The following is a 20,080-nucleotide window of genomic DNA, read 5'->3' as shown; positions in this document are numbered from 1 at the left end:
CATCACGACTAATGAAGAAATCCCTCCGAAGACGACGACGACTACCATTCGTGAACCCAAGCCAGAGCAAAAATCCAAACCCCTCCACCGACCAAAACGGACCAAACCAGAACCAGAACCAGAACCAGACCAAGACCAAGACCAAGACCAGAAATAGAAGCATAATATCCAAGCCTAGAAAGACCCAAACAAGAGACAAGAAGAAAAAATAAAGACACAGGAACAAGAAACAAGAATCCCAAAAAGGCCCTCCTACTTAAAATCCGCCGCCGTGAGCGCCTGCACAACACTAGTACCATCGACGAAGCGCGTCCTGAAGATCCTGTTCGCATTCTGAAACATGCCGTCCTTCAAACTGACCACGATAAACTGCGAGCCCTTGAAGCGCGTCTTGATCAGACGGCCGATGTTTTGCGTATGTGAGAGATCGAGGGCGGCGTCGACTTCGTCTAGGATGTACATTGGTGCTGGCGAGTATTGGAGTAGGGATAGGATCAGGGAGAGGGCTATTAGGGATCTGTTCTTTGTTAGTAAGGGCTTAGGGGATAGGAAAAAAAGGGGGGGGGGGTTGGGTAAACACACCTTTGTCCTCCGCTCAGTTCTGTCAGACTCTGTTTCCATACTTTGCCCAGACACACTTTGACTTCTAGACCTTGGCTGATATCGCCTCCTTCGGGCGGGTCGAGCTTCGCCGTGTTGCCTGGCAGTAACAAATTGAAAATCTCGCCAAAGTCCTTGTTCACTTTTTCCCACGTCTTGAAGAGCTTCTCCTTCTTGTACTCGTCTAGGCTTTCAATCGTGTCTTCGATCTTCTTCTTGTCTTTGATCACCGTTCTCATCATGTTCTTGAGAGACACTTCCTTCTTTTCCACGCTGTCTATCATGTTCATGACTTTGGGATTGATCTTCTTCTTCATGCCGTTGAAGCGATCACTCAGACCTGCTAGGTTCTTCTTGCTTTCGGACATGTTATGACCCGAAAAGTCGTAGGGTGTACCTGCTCGTCCGAAGGAGTCGATCTCGTCTGCTATCCATTCGTGTTCTGCTTCCATGGCTTGCAAGGTCTGGCGGGCTGCTTGTTGTTGCTTTGAGAAGTTATCGACTTGATGGCCTAGCTTTTGAGCTTCTAGCGACTCTTCGGTGATCTGTGCTGACTTTGAGCGACTTGCTTTCTCCAGGTCTGCCATTTCCGCATCAAAGGTAGACAGCTTCTTGCGTTCGTCTTCGAGTTGAGCCTGGGCGAGATCGTGCGCTTTTCGTACGGTGGACCATTCCGATTCCATGGCTTGCATTTCCTCTCGTGCGGTCTTTAGGTTCACCAGAGCGTCTTGGAGAGATTCTTGGGCGGCGGACAAGTCACTTCCGCACTGTTCGGCTTCTAGCATTGCATCACGGACTTCTTGCTGTAAAGGCTTGATGGCAGCAGAGTTCTTGGCCAGAGTCTTCTTTAGGGCGTTGAGTGAAGATTGGAGTTCGGTCAACTTGCTGTCCTTGTTGTTGTTGAAGTCTGCCATGTCCTTTTCGATGCGCTTGACCTCTTTGGCCGACTCGTCTTGTCTGGTCTTGGCCGACACAATACTGGCCTTGAGCTCTGTTATTTGTGTCTTCATGTCTGCAATGGCTTGGATGATGGAAGACGACGAGTTGGAGTTGATCTGTTGCTCAGCGAGACTAATCTCGTGTGTCTTGAGGTCGAGTTGTTGCTTCATCTTCCTTGCAGCGTCCAACTTTTGCTTCTCCTGCAACATGACTGTCTGAAGCCTTTGCAGAGCCTCCGTCTTCATTTCGAGTTCTCTCTCGATCTCATTGAGCTGTTGCAGAGTGACGAGAACGCCACTGCTCTTGGGAGAGCTTCCTCCTGACAAGGTACCGGATGGATCGTAGACGTCACCTTGGAGTGTGACACTCTTCATTCGCACAGAAGCATCGAAAGTGACCTTCTTCGCTGTTTCCGCGTCCTCGGCGATGAGAGTGGTTCCAAAGACGTACTCCATGGCAGCGCTGACTTCGTCCTCGTAGCCAATGAGGTTGAGCGCCAGGTCGACCTTGTTTGGGGCGAGCGTCTTCGCTGCCCCAAGCTTCTCGGCCGATGCCCTAAAGGCAGTGATCTTATTCAGAGGGATGATGGTCACTCTCTTCCTCAGTTTTCCCTTTTGCAAAAGTTGCGTGCCAGTCTCCGCGGAATCAACGACAACGTTGTATAGCCTACCACCTGCACAGATCTCCAGCGCTGTTCCAGCCGTTGTGAATTGCTTGTCAAGAGTAAATAGCTGAGCAACAAGACCCTTGACCTTGGAGCGGTCAAAATTGGGGGATGGATCACTATAAGTGAAGTCGATGTTTGCAACTCTTCGCTTCAGGCCATCGGCTTGTCCTCTGAGTTCGCGGATGCGCTGTTGGAGTCGAGACTGCTCCTGCTGCATAGCTTCCTCGCGGCCCGGCTCGAAGCCCAACTTGGTCATATCTGCTTCGAGCTTCTTTGCTTGTGATCGTAGGGTCTCGAGGTCGTTAAGCAGAGTGGCATTCTCCTTCTCAGCCTTCCTGGCGCGAGGCTCATCCTCCTTGATGCGCTTCTCCATGTGCGTGATCTTCATCTTGGCTTGCTCCTGCTCGGTCTGAGCAGCACTGATGCGATTGCGTGCTTCATGTAGCTGTCCCTGGTAGCCACTCTCTTGACCTTCTCGGGATGCGACACCGGTCTGCAGACTCTGTACAAGTTCCTCTTTCTTCTCGACTTCCTCGGTTTGCCTGTGGAGGTCTGCATTGGCAGCATCGAATCTTTGTTGTAGCTGTCCATGTAATTGTTTCTTCTCACCCAGTTGTTTTTCTAGATCCTTGACGGCGGCTTGGAACTTGGCCTTGTTTGCCTCTTCTTCTGCGAATGCCGATTTTTTCAAGTCGGCCACAGTCTGCAGACGTACTATGTCATGCGAATGATCCTTGACTTGGTCCTCGAGGTCCTGGAATCTGCCACCTTTCCTGAGCTCCTTGTCCCTGGTTGCCTTGACCTTCTGGATGTCTTCTTGGAGGTACTCGATCTCTTTTTTCAGTGTGTCGGCATTTGCTTCGAGGTGATTCCGTCGTTGTAATTTCTCCTGCAGGTCTCGTTCGCTCAACTTGAGTTTTTCCTTGTTTCTGAGATAGTCGTGCGCAACGACTAGTCTGGTCAGGCGCTCCAGATCATTCTGGGTCTGTTGGAAATCCAGAAAAGCGCGCTTCTCCTGTCTGAGCTTTTCGAGTTTGGGCTCGATTTCGTCGTGAAGAAGAGAAACAATCTCCTGGACCTTCATCTCCTTCTTGGCCATGGTCCTGAAAGCCTTGTCTCGTCGATCTTCGAACATTCTCGTTCCGGCGGCTTCTTCGACCATGCCCAAGATTTCTTCCTTCTTCATGTTCAGGACCTTTGTGATCTTGCCCTGCATGATCAGGAAGTTAGGGTTGTTGATGTTCAGTTGAACAGACTGGAACAGGTTCTGCACAGTGGTCTGCTGAGCACGGTGTCCATTGATGAGATATTTCGACGTTCCCCCTAATACGATCTGGCGGGTGACTGATATCGTCGGGTAGTCTTCGAAGCCTATGGGCGAGGTAGATTTATCCTTGTTGTCGAAGACGATTGTCACCGAGGCCTTGGTGACACCAGCCTGTCCGCGCTTGTAGATGAGATCCTGCATTGGCGCATAATCTCAGCATAACGCACAAAGTCAGACAAAATGATACCATGTACCTGCAAGTTTTGCGCGCGAACAGTGGTCATGTTTGTGATGCCCAAAACAAAACATATTGAGTCGAGGATATTTGATTTTCCAGAACCGTTCAATCCAGTAATGGAATTGAAGCTCTCGTCCCTTTGAGACTCGTCAGCACATATCCAGTAGATGGTTTGTCTGCTCCATACAGGGGATTTGGCTCACCATCCTGAAATCACCGTTCGCACAGCATACGACTTGAAGCCCTGTGAGAGTTGATGGTCAGTCCTGATCGAGTCATGGCGCATGGGGACCGTACATCTATGATGACCTCAATGACTCTCATATTGGCGAGTGTCTACCAAGCAACTGCGCTCGAGGGATCAGTTGTGTTGTCGAGTCGTTGTGTAATAGTCGTCTTTGTTATTTACTTTGCGCGCGCACCTTCCGAATCATTTGTTTACCCACATCCTCAGGATGCCAAGCCCGCAAACGCCGATGGGAAGGTCTGCCACAGGCCCAGGGTCTGATAAGAGATTAGATCCTCCCCCCAATTGACATCGTCACAAGGCGATAAGAATCCATCCATGTCGATTATTGATCAAACCATTCCATTGTATACAGAGGCAGAGGCAGAGGCAGAGGCAGAGGCAGTTTTGACTCAGTTGTGACATATATTGCGCCGACACTGTGTGTTTGATCCATTTACATCGTGAACTGCACTTCTCTGAGCACCGTATCCCTTCCCCTCTTAAGACATGGCTACTCCCATGCATCGTGCATCTGCCGGGGTGTACTCCCTGCCCAATGAGGTATATCTTATTGTTCATGACCGAGTTGCTATAGAGCATCTTGAAATTGCTGAAATCATCATTGCACCGAAGAAGAGCTGCTGATCAACCCCGACGCAGCTGTTGTACCACATCCTCGAGCCCCTCCCCACCAAGACCATCCTCCATATATCTCCCACATCCCGTCGATTCCACGCCCTCTGTGTCCGCCTCCTGCACAACAGACTCGCCTCAGCCGCCAGCCTGGCAGACCATGTTCTCTACCTCGAAGCCTTCCCTCCCAGTGCAAAACTGACCGCCACCGGCCTCTACTGTGAATCCCTCGGTACTCCGAATCTCCACTCGACCCTTGCCTCTCCAGATGACGCGGGCAAGATAGGCCGTCTAGGCAACCTCTATTCCTGCTTCCGTCCTCAACGCGCCGAGCCACCTAGAAGGCCTACCAGACGACATCCCGCCGGCGATATCCCTGGTTCGCGCACCTTCACTCCACCAGACGATGCCGTGGCAGAGGGTTCGACCAGTGACGGTGAAGAACGAGAGCCCGACCTCATCGGCGAAACGATAAGTCTTGATCCACAGGAACTGTTCACGCAGCTATGTGCCGTCGCTCACATGGTCAAGATCGGGCGACAGGGCCTGTTCACTCAGGTCGTGGACGTATGTGACGGTATGATCCGAGTATGGCGAGATTGGCTGAAAGAGCGAGCTCGAGAGGCGCCTGGTTGGCCGCAGTCATCGCAAGGTCCACATCATCCGTCTACTGATGATAGAACACTATGGGTCAACAAAGGCGACCACACTGTTGGAGTCCGATGTGCCGTTACGGAGAGAAAATGGAAGCGCGACAATCCCGTCTTGATAGCAAGTGAAGATGAAGTCGCTGTCTCCTACCACATTGAGTTCCAGGGTAAGTCCTCTTTCTGCAAGCCAGGAAGAAAAGAGAGAAGGCGAGAACTGATACCAGGCTGCAGAACTGTACATACGTACTTCCCACCTCTTGTTCAAGCTCGAGCAAGCCAGGCAGCAAGAAGACAATGCTCCGAGCAAGGCGGTCGTGTTTATCTGATTTCTTCTTCTCTCCATTATTCACTTTCTTTCTTCCGACTTCTAGATAACCCTTCATCCATAGCTTTACCGTCTACTTTCGAACTCCCGAGAGCATGCACATGACTCCTCACTGTCGATGCTCTCAATCTGCCACTCTATACACTATTTCCCATACCATACGTTTCTTTGTGCGTCAAATTGAGACCCCAGTAACTTTCCTCATCGTATCAACAAAACGGCGTGAAAAAAAAATGGAACAACCAATAGTCATCTGCGCATTACGCAGCAACAAGAGAGACTACAACAAGATCGTTGGCGAATATACAGCCTAGCAGAAACAAAAACGTACGTTTGTGTCTCTCGACCACCATGGGACTCGAACCCACAACCTTCCGCTTAGGAGGCGGACGCTCTACCATTGAGCCAAGCAGCCAACATATTGTTAGCATAATTTGCTCTTCTGACATAAGAATCTCCGACATCTACTCCGTACACAATCATCGGCCATTCATCTTACTACGATCTATCATCGAGTCACGATTGGAAGGCAAGAGGTAGTCAAAAGTCGGTGTCAATTACCCATTGCTTTTGTTTGAATTCTAAGGTCTACGTAAAAGAGGCCATGTCTTGACACTTCTCCGAAAAGAGAAAGTAGACAGCCATCGAAGCAATGGGTTCTTTTTTTTACTTGTTTCCTTTACCAGTCATCGGATAAGTTACCACCCTAAGCAGACTTGCCGTTGATGGCCTTGAGCTCGACATCGCTGTGCACATTGTGGTTAGCAAGGTATCCTTTAATGATAGCAAGCACGCAGAAGTAGAGTTGGTTAGAAATATAAGAGAACTTACAAGATGAGAGTGGCGTTGGGAGGGATAAGTCCAGGGTATCCGCGGGGACCGTAGGCGTAGTCGCTTTCATTGTAGTTAGCACATGTGTTCATTCGTATGAACTAATGGATTATTTGTACGAACCCAGTGATGGTAAGGGTGGACTTCTCGCCGAGAGTCATACCGCCATCGGCGCTGAGGATACCCTCGTCCCAGCCTGTGAAGCATTAGCACCTCTGCGGTCAACGAAGCAGAGTACTGGAGATAAGAACTCACCCTTGATGACCTGGCCAGTACCGATTCTGACGGGGAAGGTGCCGTCACCACGGCCGACGGAGGAGTCGAATCTGAGATCTCTCATGTTAGCATTTGTCCTGACTGCCGTCCATGACTTCCACCTCAGGTGTTGGCAATTGGCGAGCGAATTGGGCAAGAGAAGAGGTCAAAAGTCACACAGTGACACAAAAGCGAAAGCACTCACTGCATGCCCTTGTTGTCGGGCTTGCCGGCATCCTCGAGCCAGCCAGTGTAAATCATCTTGACATTGTCACCGGCCTTGGGCTTGGTGGCACCATCACCCTGGCTGAGAACCTTCTTGGTAACACCCATATTGATAGCTGTGGAGCGGAAAGATCTGTAGAAGATTTGTGTAGTGGATGTTTTGTTTTGGAGAAGAGTGCGAGGAAGGCGGTGGAGCATTTGAATGGTTGTGAGTAAGGTGGGAAAAAACGTGGCTTAAGAAGAAGGGGACGCAACTTGGGTTGCTATTCGATGATTCGAGCTTCTGCTTTTGCGGGGTGAAGCTATGATGAATAAACACGAGTCATTCTCGCAGTGCAACGCAATGTGGCGGTTTGCTTTGGTTTGATTCGTCACGGCATCCATCGTGCCTGAATTTAGCAATTGCACATGGAGATGTGTTGGAAGGGGCTGTTGTTCCAGAATGTCTTATGCCTGGTGCTGATCTTCAGCCTGCCTTCAGAGGCTAAAGTACATGGGAATTGTAAGTACTGGACCTTGACTATTATAGCAGCTGTATATCTCGTCGGCTCGCGTGGCAGGCAGGACTCAGTCACACCTATTCAACCACAGCGTGCAAGCCAATCGCCTATAAGTCCGACGAAGGAGCTGTGTGACAGTAAGTGTTGCATATACTACCGAGCTACAAAGGTAATCGAACAGCCTGTAGTATGATGGTAAGCTTTCACTTTTCACTATGTCGGGTTGGTGCCATCGAGCAACGTTATGTCATCTGTGCCAGCCCTAATAATGACATCCATGAAGTTCCGATCAATCGACCTTCTTCTTATAAATATAGTATGATCATGGTATAGTCACACCGCTTTGCATACCAATCATACCGGCTGGGGCTATCATACCTTGTATCTCGTTTGCTCACTGTTGATATCTTATCCCTCTAGACATACACCATTATCAATGGCTTCGACCACTCCGGATGCTCCAAAGCCGAGCTTAGCTTATGAGCTACATATAGAAGTAGATCTCAACCCCAAAATCGACGTAGGAGTAGGACCCCAGGGTCAGCGATACTGGATAAGTTTCACTGGAGGTCGATGGACAGCAGAATGGGGTCGGGGGACCGTCGAGGTACGCCGAACCAATGAAATGGATGGGTTCCCAGCCTGTAACGCTGTTGATCGTCTACTCGTCGCTGACCAAGCTTACACCTCGAAATAGCCTGGAGGACAAGACTCCCAAGTCGTCCTGTCAGATCTGTCGGCTAAGATTGACACTGCTTATCTCCTCAAGACAGATGATGACGTGCCGGCATACATCTGCATCAAGACTCGAGGCTGGCGTACTGGTCCTCGCGAGGTCCTCGAAGCTCTTGCTGACCCGGCCAAAGCTGACACCGTCGACCCTTCGAGCTACAGATTCCGCCTCTACATTGACATGGAGACTGGAGATGAGAGATATTTGTTTGTCAACACTCGCATGTGGGTCGGCAGTGGGGTTCGACAAGGTGCCAAAGGTGAGAAGTTCCTCGCTTTCTGCTTGGGTTGATCAAGTGACTAATGGGGGCATTCTTGTGTAGTCATATATGATGCATACAAGATTGAATAGCCAGGCACATACACATCTAGCAAATGGATCGACGTTTGGTCATAGTGGACCTCGGCTCCGTGCTCAGGGCTCGTGATTCATGGGTAACCTTGTCACGATGTGCATTATTTACTTTGATAATTGACAAAAGATTCTCATTGCATGACTTGTGGGGTGTTTCTCCTGTTGTTGTACAACGCGAATAGTAGCATGCCAGAGGAGACTTGTTATTAGTTATCTGGGAACGATCTACTGAATGAAATGATGCGAGATGGCTTGCACAGTCGAAACCGTCCCATGGCTCTCGACGCATATGTAGAAGTTCTGGATGGATAAATGATAGGTAAAAGAAGCATCCGATATACAGTAGTGCTCGTCCCAACTAGCGATCGCCGCACACCTTGTCGAACGTTGTAAAGAGCTCAAGAGTATTACACTTTCACTATCACATAGACAAGAACAAAATCGTGTCAAGCACTTAGGATCTCGTTGATTATCCCATTGCATACCTCGCATTCTTCTTAGTATCACAACAGTGTCTATCAAAACTCAGGAACGAGTGGAAGCCCTTGTCACCAAAGCCTCCACGCAACAGCCCCATCGCCACCAACGTGCATCCAGCCAAGACAGTACATCACAACTGAACGCCCCCACCAAGACTTGATTCACCAACTCGTCCTGGCAAGATCCAAAGTAAAAAGAAAATAATGTCTCTACTCAGCGCAGCCGCAGCCGCATCAAGCGTAACAACAACACCACCGACGCTCTACTTCGGGTACGGAAGCAATCTCTGGCAGCACCAAATGCGGCAAAGGTGTGCAACGTCCACATACCAAGGGATCGCGCGGCTATCGAACTACCAATGGCAGATCAATCAGCGAGGCTATGCCAACGTCGTCGAGATGGATGGAAGGACATTGCATGGTCAAACATCTAGCGATTCCGGCCCTGCCCAGGAGCAACAGCAGCATGACCACAAGAAGCACTACAGCAATGTGACCTACGGCCTGTTATACTCGCTTCTTCCAGCCGACGAGGCCGCGCTCGACGAGAACGAGGGCGTGCCATTCGCCTACACGAAGGAGACCCTCACAGTGGACATCTGGGCCTCGGATGACCCGTCCCGAAGACTCGACGTTGGGTCAGAGCCGCCGACAATGATGGGGAAAGTGCTTGTTTATATCAATAGGGAGATGACGCGTGATAGTGTGCCTAAGGCGGAGTATGTAGAGCGGATGAATTCGGGGATCAGAGATGCGCTTGCGGTTGGGGTGCCGGAGGAGTATGTGGAGGAGGTTATGAGGCGATTCATTCCGGAGAAGGTGGATGGGGAGGGGTGGACGGAGGTGGCTATGCAGCAGGCGATGAGGTTCGAGGAGGGTCGCTAGAGGGAGGGATTTTGTTGTTCGGTGCTGTGGATCGGAACGGTAGTGGGCAAGAAATCCGTTTTGGAATCAAAACCACTCTGAAGTTCGTAAACCAAGGTATGACTATGGATCATTCAAATTGTCTCAATCTAGTCCTGATCTCGAATCGAATCTACTCTAATCATGTGTATGTCGAAGACTTTTTTGTCTAGTTTACAGACATCCAGGAGCAAGCGGAAGGACAACGTCACAGCCGATTCTCATACATAACACCCCTCTACTTCACCTCTCTCACGGAATCATCGATAGCCTTGGCGACATGTGCGGCATTACTGGGGTTCAGTCCCGAAATGGACGCTCTGGCTGACTGAAGCATATAGACGTGATGCTTCTCCTTGACAAAGCTGACCTGTGCCGGGGTGAGACCGACATAGGAGAACATGCCGTTCTGGTTGACAATGTGTTCCCAAGTTCCTGGCGTCTTGAGTTTCTTCAACTCGTCGTAAAGAAGCTGACGCGCCAGCTTGATCCTTCCGCTCATGACGTCCAAGTCAGCGTGCCAATCACTCGTTAATTCAGGGTCGGCGAGAATGGTCTTGACGATCGCCGCGCCGCCGCTGGGAGCCATGGAGTATTCTCCGCGAATGATGTTGCAGAGATGGGTGAAGACCGCTGCGTTGGCAGTTGGGTCGGGCTTGCTGAGGACGAAGTGCAGAGCGCCGACACGCTGACCGTAGAGACCGAAGTTCTTGGAGAAGGACTGCGCGATGAACATGTCGAGATTCGGCTTCTCCTTGAAGAAGTAGCGGATCGCCCACGAGTCCTCTGCGATGCTGCCGGATGCGAATCCCTGGTAGGCCATGTCGAAGAAGGGGAAGATACGCTTGCGCTCGCAGAGGTCGGCGATGATTTTCCATTGCTCGTGAGTGGGGTCGAGTCCTGTTGGGTTGTGTGCGCAGGCTTGAAGAAGGATGGCGTCGCCTGCTTGAGCTTCGGCGTCCAGAGTCTTGACCATGCCATCGAAGTCAAGGCTGCGAGTCGCATTGTCGTAGTAAGGATAGAATCGCTGCTTGATGTCCGAACTGGCAGCGTCCCAGATGGCGTGGTGGTTGCCCCAAGTCGGGTTAGACATCCAGATGTTCTTCGGTTTGAGATACTTCGCTAAAAAGACAGCACCGACATGGTTTGCTCCGCTACCAGAAATTGTCTGGACGGAAACAGTTCGTTTCTTGTCTTCCTCCGGAGTCTGCTTGTTGAACCCCAGGGAAAGATCTCTGGCCTGTTCCAAGAACTTCACGTCTCCGGCAATTGGTAGATACTCGTGTCTCGCTTCACTCTTTTCTTGCACGAGTTTGTCTTCTGCTTTCGCCACGGAAGAGAGTACCCATGGCTTCGAGTCTGCTGTGCGATAGACACCGACGCTTAAATTGACTTTGTCCGGGTGAGGATCTTTGAGGTATTCACCCAGGAGAGCGAAGATCTCGTCAGTAGGCACAGGCTTGAGAGCATCGAGCCATGACTCGGCGGCCTGAGGTGGTTGAAGTGAAAGCTCCGAAGTCACCACCTCTGGCTTTCCAGTTTCTACGAGTCCAGGGGCCATTGTACAAGTGGCTTCAGATCAATTATACAGTCAATTGGGTCAATGGCTATAGTCTATATCGATACAGATCTGGGCTTTTATGGGGAAGGAAGCGAGAGCAGCGTACTGGAGACAGACAAATGTGGAGTGGATAGCGCCACGATGGCCTATCGGTCTGTCCATTGACTCACTGAAGTTTGAACGGTTTCTCGGACCCGATCGGCATACGGACTAAGAAATTCATAAAAGTGTTTACATGGCATTCAACTACAACTGCGTATGCAGTGAGTGTTTTTTTGCATCATCTAATGGACAGTGCCTTTACAAGAAGACTAATATATAATATAATGCCATCGCCACAACAGATTCAGGCTGGTATTCCGCAGGTCGGATGCGACTATTGTCTTCACAGATCTACGTTGGCAGTAAACACCATGCAGCGGTGGGTCCGAAATTCGCCTCCGTACCGGTGTCGGAGACTGCGAACTTCAGGTACATAGCCAGCGTCGCACAGCAGTTAACTTTACTCAGCCCTTGCTTGCACAGTTGCTTACCTCAGGGGTTACCATATTGGTATGGATATTGTGTCTTCAAGATAGCAGTAGTGATAAAATCTACCAACATCAATCTTGAGATACTAGACACTGTCACCGGAAATGACGTTCTCAGAGACCACAAAAGCGAGAGGAGCAGTTATAAGTAAGTGTTGAAGAGGTGGATGACGAAAAACAAAAGTAAATGCTTCGACTGAGAATCGAACTCAGATCTAAGGATTTCCTGGTCTGGGACCAAGTCATGTAAATATGAGACCTCCGTACTAACCGTTATACTATCGAAGCTGTTCCAAGTCATACTTGGGATAGTAGCACGTTGGGTGGAGTTTGTCAAAAACTGTATATATACTATCTACTTTTTCACACGACCGCTTACCTTATCGATGTCATTTGGCTCCTGATGGATGCTTATGGCCAAATAGTTCGACGATACTTCTTGACGCAAAATGTTACTCTTCTAGTCTCTGTTACTGACTCGCAGACGATGTGTAGAGGCATTTGTCGGTGTCTTAACACCGTGAATGATCCTAGGAGGCCGCTCGCTCCTCCACTCCGATAGCTCAGTAAGGGGAAGGCGACATCTATGCGAATAATCTCGGATGATATGTCTTTGTGTGAGGTTGCCATGAGTACATAAAAGACACATGTGACAGAGATTAGGTGCCTTAGTCAGGAATACTGCATGATACGATAGTCTTCCTAAAGGTTCTTATAGGTAATAGATATACTAAAGACAGGGTAGCCCTACTGACTGAATAGGTTTACCAGATGGAAAGATGCTTTGGAGGTATTTGTTTCGGGAGTCGATCCAGCAACTGTGAAGAGTTCTGGTAGCTCTTTACCGTTTTTCTTCGTCTCAGGTACAACCTTCTTGGCTATCGTAGCCCTCACTCAAGTCTGCAGCTATGTAGGAATCGACCTTGTCGATGCAGGGAGACGTGACCGCTTCCTGCTTGAGTCATAGATTGAAGAGTGGTGATATCCTCAGCATCTCAAGGCCGCTACACAGGAACAGATGGAAGAAAAGTCTCAACTGTGATGCAGAATGCCGGCCAGTCAAACGGCAAAGTCTAGTAGGACTTGATGCAAGTTAGCGTTCGGGCCGCACACAGATGCTGCGGATGCCCGACAGCGATCTGACTTAGATCAATGAAGACACTGTTCGAGAGAGCATACGGCTGTATTGCATCTTGTGCAACAATGTACTTGTATATCTCGACCAATCTACGAGTCTAAAGCGCGGAATGGATGGCCGGCCATGTAGACTGGCCAATCAGAGGGGCGAAGCACTTGTACGTGGCCCATCCCCGAAGGCAGACCGACAGGGCAGGACAAAACGCCCGGAACATATGGCCACGGGCACGCTGCACATGCGTTGGAGGTGCACGAAGTCGACTGTATGGCGACACGATGCAGTTCCAGCAACTCATCCAGAGCAAAGGAGTCGAGATATAGCCCACACACAGCACGAAAACTCTCGCTGGCCAGACCTTCCACCGTCCGTCACATGAGCATTATGTACATGTAGTAAATCAAGGTACAGGTACCTTAGGTATATCTCTGGATATAAGCTGGTCTGACACACGAGGCACAGCGGCACGCGTCAAGGGCAAAGGGCAAAGGACGCTTGGCAGCATTTTGGTCAGCGCGGCGGGCGCCATGAGGCCATGTTCAAGGGCAATGCAGTACTTTACCTGGCTACAGCCGTACATCAAGTACATTAGCAGAGTGCTAGAGAGAGTGCTAGAGCGCCAGAGCGCAAGACAGACTGAGCGAGTGAGATGCCTTAGTATACAGCAATAATAATCAGGCACACCACTGTTCCCATATCCCTTCTCAACCCGCCGTGGTGTCATTTGCTCGCTGTCACTGTCGTTGCTATTTTATCCCCTACAGTGGGCATCAACTATCGACCAATAATCATTCCCACTTCTGTACATGGGCGACTGATACTCCATCATCCGTGAACATTCTTCCCCCCCCCCCCCCCGCCCCTATCACCATCTAATCTCACCTTCGCCTTTGCGTACCCCCCAGTGCTGGTGCCTCCCCCCTCACTGTCCGAGCAGGGTGTTTCTCACTCTCACCGGACCTTCGATTATTATCTGACGCCGTCCATCTCCATCTCCATCTCCATCTCCGGACCGAGTCTGTCTTCCGCCATCACTATCAACACCATCCTTTGAGTCGTCATCGTCGTCGTCGTCTATTACTCAGCCTTGTCCTCATCTCTGACGACTTTCCCAACGTTTTTATCTAATAAAATCGAATCACTCCACACGTGCGCAGCGGGGACACTGCAGATAACAAGACATGGGCCAGGCCACGTCTTCACCGACTTCGGCAACTGCACCCTCGTCGTCAACATCATTACCCTTTTCTACATCCACACAGCCTGCGCCGGAGCACAACACAGGTAGCATCAGTAATGGTAACAGCACCAGCAACAGCACCAGCAACAGCAACAGCAACAGCAACAGCAACAGCAACAGCAACAGCAACAGCACTAGCAACAGCACCAGCAGACGATCCGTAGCATGGAGACGTTCATTACTACATCTGCCTTATCTCGAATCTCGCAACCCCCCAGCCGACGGTCAGGACCATGAACAGAACAACGACAGAAGTCACCCTCACAACCAGGAGAGCGGAGGTGATTGCAATGCGAATGAAGAGCTGCAGTCACAATCACAACCTCGACCGAGACCGAGACCCAGGCGCCCTCGCTCAACCTCGTTCAACCGTCTCTCTCACTTCCTGAACAACGTTCATTCTTCACCGCCTCGCGACCCCGTTGCTCCCGGCGATGACAACGACAATGACAATGACAATCAGTACAACAACCACACCACTAACGATGATGAAGACAACCGCTCCACCACTGCCGCCGCGTCCACGTCGACGTCGATGCTCGCCAGCGACGCAACTCCGACCACGCCATTCTCTCGTCCATCTCGTCTCCAACGTGCCAGAACCTCGATCAACGCCTCGATTAACAACCTGTCGAATATGTCCTTCCGCCGCAACCCCAACCCTACACCTTCGCCTCTCGCTGCCTCAGCAAGACCATCCGGACTGCCAAGAGCTGCTACACATGGTCTTGATTTCACCCTGCCCGATGTCTCGCAAACTGCTCTAGATCTGGACTTCGAAGCTCTCACCACCACGGTCAGCGCCGGTACACCCACGAGTCAGCGAACCCCGTCCAGAAGATCTAGTCACCGCCTGGCGAATGGTCTATCCGACCGTCTGTCTAATCTCAGATCCGATCGTGCCCAACGTACTTTTACGAGGAGGCGCCGCTCTCCGAACACACCAACCGATTCCGCATCGGGCGCAGAAGCAGAGGCAGGAACAAGGAATACCAGAGATGGCGCCGGCGCTGGTGCTGCAGGAGAGGATAATACAGCGCTGCTGTCCAGGCTACTTTCCGTCGCAGCAGCAGCGACCGCAGCCACCCTGCTCGAAGGTAACCAGCAAGCCATTGCAGATGCTCGTAGTGTTGCAGGCGATGGCGACGATGGCACATTCAACAGCTTTCTACAGTCACTGGAAAGCGGAAGATTGGCAGCCGCCCTCCGTGGTGCTGGTCACAACGACGAGACGGGCACATCTCCTCAAGCCCCAAATGCACCCCTGAACTTTTTCCGTATGTTTCGCTTTGCCTCTCCAGCACCAGCAGCTGCTGCCGCAAATTCTGCTACTGGCGATGCTGCCTTGCCCCAGAGCAATAGCAACACCGCTTCCCCTGCGCCCGAGACCAACCCCGATGGTCGTATGGTGCCCATCATCATAGTTGGCATCAGATCTGTGAACCCTGCGAGCGGGACTGACAGTGCCGACGACAACGGCATGCCGCCCTTCCTCGACGCACTCTCGGCATTGCCTACCACACCCTTTGGTGACAATACGGTGGATCACGACAGCATCGATAACATCCTAAGGAGCCCCCAGAACGGCACCCATTTCACACACAGACGTCGGGCCAGCATGGGTGGCATCAACGGCATTGCGTCCGGATATGACGCTCAGCGCCACCATAGGTCTCCCGAGCGCTCGTTCCGTCGTCCTACTTCCATGGCCAGCGACGTCTCTGCTAACCCTCGTCATCCGTCCTCGTCTGCCGCCATGCCTACTCTGTCCAGAATCGCATCAACGAGCTCCATCGCGTCCCCATCTCGACCGACTTCGGTTCATTCAAACTCCCGCCAGCGAGAGAGCATCATCCGCACAACGACGACCACCACGTTAGAGACGCCATCAGAGGATACGCCGTTGCGGCCACGCGGGCCTCGGCAGCGTAGGCTCAGCGAGTCTGACTACCGCGGTACCTTCTCTTCTCGTCGCAATGGTTTTGTCGAGCCAGACAATCCAAGTCCCCCTTCGGAGAACACTCGCAGCTGGATCATCTATGTTCTCGGTGGTAGCTACCCTGAGAATCACCCTATACTCACCACACCCAGCCTCTTCACGGATTCGCCCACTTACGAAGACATGATGCTGCTATCCGCACTTCTCGGCCCGGCGAAACCACCAGTGGCTAGTGACCAAGATGTTGCAAATGCCGGTGGCATATTCAAGATTGAGACTTTGCAGACACCCGAGCACGGCCTGACGCTGGTCGCAGTCGCTGCGGAACAGAGTGAGCGAGTCGAGCTTGTCGACGAGCAACGCTGTCTTGTCTGTCTGTGTGACTTCGAAGCCGACGATGAGGCCAGACAATTGGTCAAGTGCAAGCACTTGTTCCACCGAGAGTGCATTGACGAGGTACGTTCGAGCTTTCTTAACTCACCAGTGTCACATCCTGCAAGATTTCTAATAGATTCCAGTGGCTCACCAAGGGTCGCAACTCCTGCCCCTTGTGTCGCGGCCAAGGTGTTGACGAGAAGGCGAAGGCTGGTGCGCCGCCAAACACAACTCAAGATACTCCTAACCAAGGCGAGTCAGCCGCCACCTCATCCAGTGCAAGCTTCGTCGATGCAGCGTCGACTGTTGTTTGATCTGGTCACACCACTTCCCAAGCAGATCATACGCATCGGTCACTTGACAACCCGACCATGTTCACTACACTATGCTTCGATGCATCATGGGCCGCTGACACCCGATCGACCATCCATTTTTACGACTGATCCGTTCACGAATCTTCTCATGACCCTCTTTTTTTCCATTTTTCTTATTGCTTCTCGCACAAGCACACAAAACATCATTCGAGTCAGAATCGCATTGCGCCGCGGCGTTTGGAGCGTTTCACAAATTGTCTTTTTTCCATTCACTGCGCTTTATCACTGTGTTAATGGGGTATCGGTTCCCGAGGCGGATTTGCTTGACGTGGGAGCAACAACGCCAAAGCTTGGATCACCACGCTGGTCTTATTCCAATCATGTGAGAAAGGCTCGCAAAGGCTTGTCACACGAGCAGACCACCCTATTGTAGAAGACTCGATAGTCGATGATGCAAGAAGGCCCGACGTGCGGTGGCGACGGTACAGCAGGGCCATGTGTTTTTCTCACATACCATTGACGCACTGGCTGCGTATAGGTAGCTCATAATAATCTCAAGAATCCATCTACTGACGCACGTTATTTCGCACAACTCCGTACCGTGAGACCCCCAACATGACGGCATGCCTTTATCCTTTAGCACAATACACCGCACTTTGTGAGGAACGACTAGAGACAAGAGCTCGGCCACAATGTGCACCGTCGGGAGACAACCCCTCTAATGGCAATAGAAGGCGATGAATGATACGTAGCAGTGATACCCAAGACGTGTAGGAGTGCTGGACTATCCTCTTACGTGCAGATGGTTGAAAATCCGACGGAGTTACGGGAGATTGCTCGCATCTGAGACAAACCGTAGATCGGAGGGACGTTGAAGGGACAGCTGCGTTCGCCGCATTGCAGTCGTGACACGGGACACGCAATCTCGCAAACACCAAAGCGGTGGCAGCTGTGACATGTTATGGAGAAGAAGCATCATGCCAGTCTTCCTCTCGGACATGTCAGAGTATTCGCGGACCAGGGAATATCATCACTAGGGATCAGTCGTTGAAAGGTTAAATCAAGGTATGCATTGTGCAACGATGGCAAACAAGAGGACAAGCCAAGGGAAGCAGCGTGCATCAAAAAACGTGCTACGGAGGTGATCGCCGACGTCGACTTTAAACCGTGAGGAGAACTTTGCCGACGAAGCCATGTGCCCCATGTACTGTACTTCGACATTGGACAAGCCTTCTAAACCACGTTCCCTGGGACTCGAGCAAACCAATCAATGCTCCGACGGACGTTACCTTAACGCCTCCCTCCTCTGAGCCTCCTCGAAACGCTCGGTCAACGGTATGTAATTCGAGGTATTGCTTCACGGTCTTTGGACTTATTTCGGCTGAATTGCTCATACGATCGTCCTGCTCATGATTGCGAAGGTTCTGCAGCCTTGATGCCCTGTGACCATTGTTCCGTAGTGCTCTGGTCTCAAAAAGCTTAGCATGGCTACGCTGACTCGAATCCTTAGTCTATGATGTCTTGACGTTTTAGCCAAAAGGGCATATGTACGGAGAAATTGCATAGGACTTAGTGATGTTTAGTAAATATATGCTACATTTCCCCCCCAAGACTTAGCCACCATTCTCGACACGCTCGCAATGCTCTACTGGTTGGAGGATAACGTCACTCTTGTGCAGTCGCGCAGCACCGGTGGAGGACTAATCATGTCCTGGCCAAACGGTTTGTCGATTACATGCTCTAGGTCCTAATCACCTGAATATTCCACCGTTTCCGTCTATCCATCTCGATTTCCCGACGGCGTATTCTCCCCTCCTCCGGTGATTCTCGATTCGCGTTATCAGGACATTAGCACCTTCCTGAATCACAAGAAGCTTTGACTCAAGTGATCCCTTGCGGAGGGTCGTCGGAGCCTCCTGGCCCACCGCACCACCTAGCTCCCGTCCCGATCTCTGCTGCTGCACTAGCGCGGCGGGTTATCTAACACAGCTAATGAGCATACTTTAGAGCAGATCCACTGCGCTGTATCAACATAGCGGCCGCATATGAACGACCGTGTTTCCTGTAGTGCGGTGCCTACAGGATTACGAAGGTTGATCACCTTAGGTACCTTAGGTGAGGGCCGCCGATGACATTTAATGCCGGAACTATGAGCCTTACTACGTGGGTACCACTTTTTCTGCCCACTCAATAACGCTTTGCTGCGTTCACTCCGCGACGACTGATCTACAAGAGGACGTTATTCCACTTGCTGGCACCGAAAAGTCATGGTGTGGCGTTACCCTTTCCCTTATTCCACTGCCAATCTCGAACAAGAGCGCCGGGTGGACAGCGCGGGCGTGTGACTTGCCGCAGAAGCAACACGAAGGACGAAAAATGACCTGTGTACTGTTGTATCCTCCTTCCCTGACGCGATGATTTCGCAATTGGGAGGGGTCGTGATCGATGATCTCAGTACCTCACTTTCGCAAGATATCCCATACTGGGACGAATCACATTATTCAAATTTAATTTAGTCCTGACTCGGCGGTGCTTACTGCAGCCTTTGTTACTTTCGGAGCTGAGCCCACTCCCCATCCTCCATCAGTTCACCCCCCCTTCCTCATCCCTCCCCCTCCGCATGCGTCAAGAGGAATGATCTAATATTGCCGTGAAACTCTCACTTTGCCATGTGTCAAAACCCCGCTGATCCCAATGCTGCCGCAAACCTTGTCATGGGAGACCTAACTTACACTTCCTGCCTCGAAAAGAACATGTAAGGAAGGGTCCTCGTGGACTAATCCATGCGGGCCACAGCGTCCATCGTCATCGCTGAGTGGTGGGAGGTCTGTCTGTCAGGCTTCTGCACTCACAGTACTACAATACAGCACGTGTGCAACGGTGCGACCCATTGGTGCACGGGAGCTTGCATCTCACGGACCTGCCAGAAATAGCTAATGAATATACCGTAAACCGACCACGATCAGCGGCGGTGCTGCGCGTTGACAAAGCTGGAATGCTGGGGCTGACCATGTGCGGGAGAGGTTCGTGTCCTTGTCATGAAGCGGATCATATCAGAGAGAAACCGCGAATTGCAACAGTGTCAAAGTGTCAGGCTGTAATGGCCGCCCCGAGTAAAGTCCATTAATCCTTGGTACTCCCTTCTTGTGTATTGATCG

General features: G+C 51.1%; 7 protein-coding genes across 7 annotated transcripts; 4 read left to right on the top strand and 3 right to left on the bottom strand.

Annotated features, from left to right (window-relative positions):
- Window positions 1-252: 252 nt before the first annotated feature.
- On the bottom strand, window positions 253-4,035 carry AAFC00_004577 (uncharacterized protein; the record flags this gene model as incomplete). Its single annotated transcript, XM_069344241.1, has 5 exons — window positions 253-517; window positions 583-3,668; window positions 3,728-3,848; window positions 3,915-3,955; window positions 4,009-4,035. The coding sequence occupies 5 exons, from the start codon at window positions 4,033-4,035 to the stop codon at window positions 253-255; spliced, it is 3,540 nt and encodes a 1,179-aa protein (XP_069196660.1).
- A 412-nt stretch (window positions 4,036-4,447) lies between these two features.
- On the top strand, window positions 4,448-5,549 carry AAFC00_004576 (uncharacterized protein; the record flags this gene model as incomplete). The annotated part of the gene is made up of 3 exons (XM_069344240.1): window positions 4,448-4,501; window positions 4,601-5,390; window positions 5,455-5,549. The coding sequence occupies 3 exons, from the start codon at window positions 4,448-4,450 to the stop codon at window positions 5,547-5,549; spliced, it is 939 nt and encodes a 312-aa protein (XP_069196659.1).
- Window positions 5,550-6,254: 705 nt separating this feature from the next.
- Window positions 6,255-6,967, bottom strand: AAFC00_004575 (uncharacterized protein; the record flags this gene model as incomplete). Its single annotated transcript, XM_069344239.1, has 5 exons — window positions 6,255-6,294; window positions 6,380-6,442; window positions 6,503-6,575; window positions 6,635-6,705; window positions 6,840-6,967. 5 exons carry the CDS (start codon window positions 6,965-6,967, stop codon window positions 6,255-6,257), a joined length of 375 nt encoding a protein of 124 aa, XP_069196658.1.
- An 828-nt stretch (window positions 6,968-7,795) lies between these two features.
- On the top strand, window positions 7,796-8,443 carry AAFC00_004574 (uncharacterized protein; the record flags this gene model as incomplete). The annotated part of the gene is made up of 3 exons (XM_069344238.1): window positions 7,796-7,966; window positions 8,057-8,351; window positions 8,415-8,443. 3 exons carry the CDS (start codon window positions 7,796-7,798, stop codon window positions 8,441-8,443), a joined length of 495 nt encoding a protein of 164 aa, XP_069196657.1.
- A 686-nt stretch (window positions 8,444-9,129) lies between these two features.
- Window positions 9,130-9,810, top strand: AAFC00_004573 (uncharacterized protein; the record flags this gene model as incomplete). Its single annotated transcript, XM_069344237.1, has 1 exon — window positions 9,130-9,810. One exon carries the CDS (start codon window positions 9,130-9,132, stop codon window positions 9,808-9,810), a length of 681 nt encoding a protein of 226 aa, XP_069196656.1.
- A 256-nt stretch (window positions 9,811-10,066) lies between these two features.
- AAFC00_004572 (uncharacterized protein) lies at window positions 10,067-11,389 on the bottom strand (the record flags this gene model as incomplete). The annotated part of the gene is made up of 1 exon (XM_069344236.1): window positions 10,067-11,389. The coding sequence occupies one exon, from the start codon at window positions 11,387-11,389 to the stop codon at window positions 10,067-10,069; it is 1,323 nt and encodes a 440-aa protein (XP_069196655.1).
- Window positions 11,390-14,235: 2,846 nt separating this feature from the next.
- Window positions 14,236-16,922, top strand: AAFC00_004571 (uncharacterized protein; the record flags this gene model as incomplete). The annotated part of the gene is made up of 2 exons (XM_069344235.1): window positions 14,236-16,689; window positions 16,752-16,922. 2 exons carry the CDS (start codon window positions 14,236-14,238, stop codon window positions 16,920-16,922), a joined length of 2,625 nt encoding a protein of 874 aa, XP_069196654.1.
- Window positions 16,923-20,080: the final 3,158 nt, after the last annotated feature.

The sequence above is a fragment of the Neodothiora populina genome, assembly GCF_041146345.1.
Source record: "Neodothiora populina strain CPC 39397 chromosome Unknown canker_contig_3, whole genome shotgun sequence".
Classification (NCBI taxonomy): Eukaryota; Fungi; Ascomycota; class Dothideomycetes; order Dothideales; family Dothioraceae; genus Neodothiora; species Neodothiora populina.
Note: the sequence above shows the minus strand (reverse complement) of the source record. Positions and strands in the feature narration are given on the sequence as shown.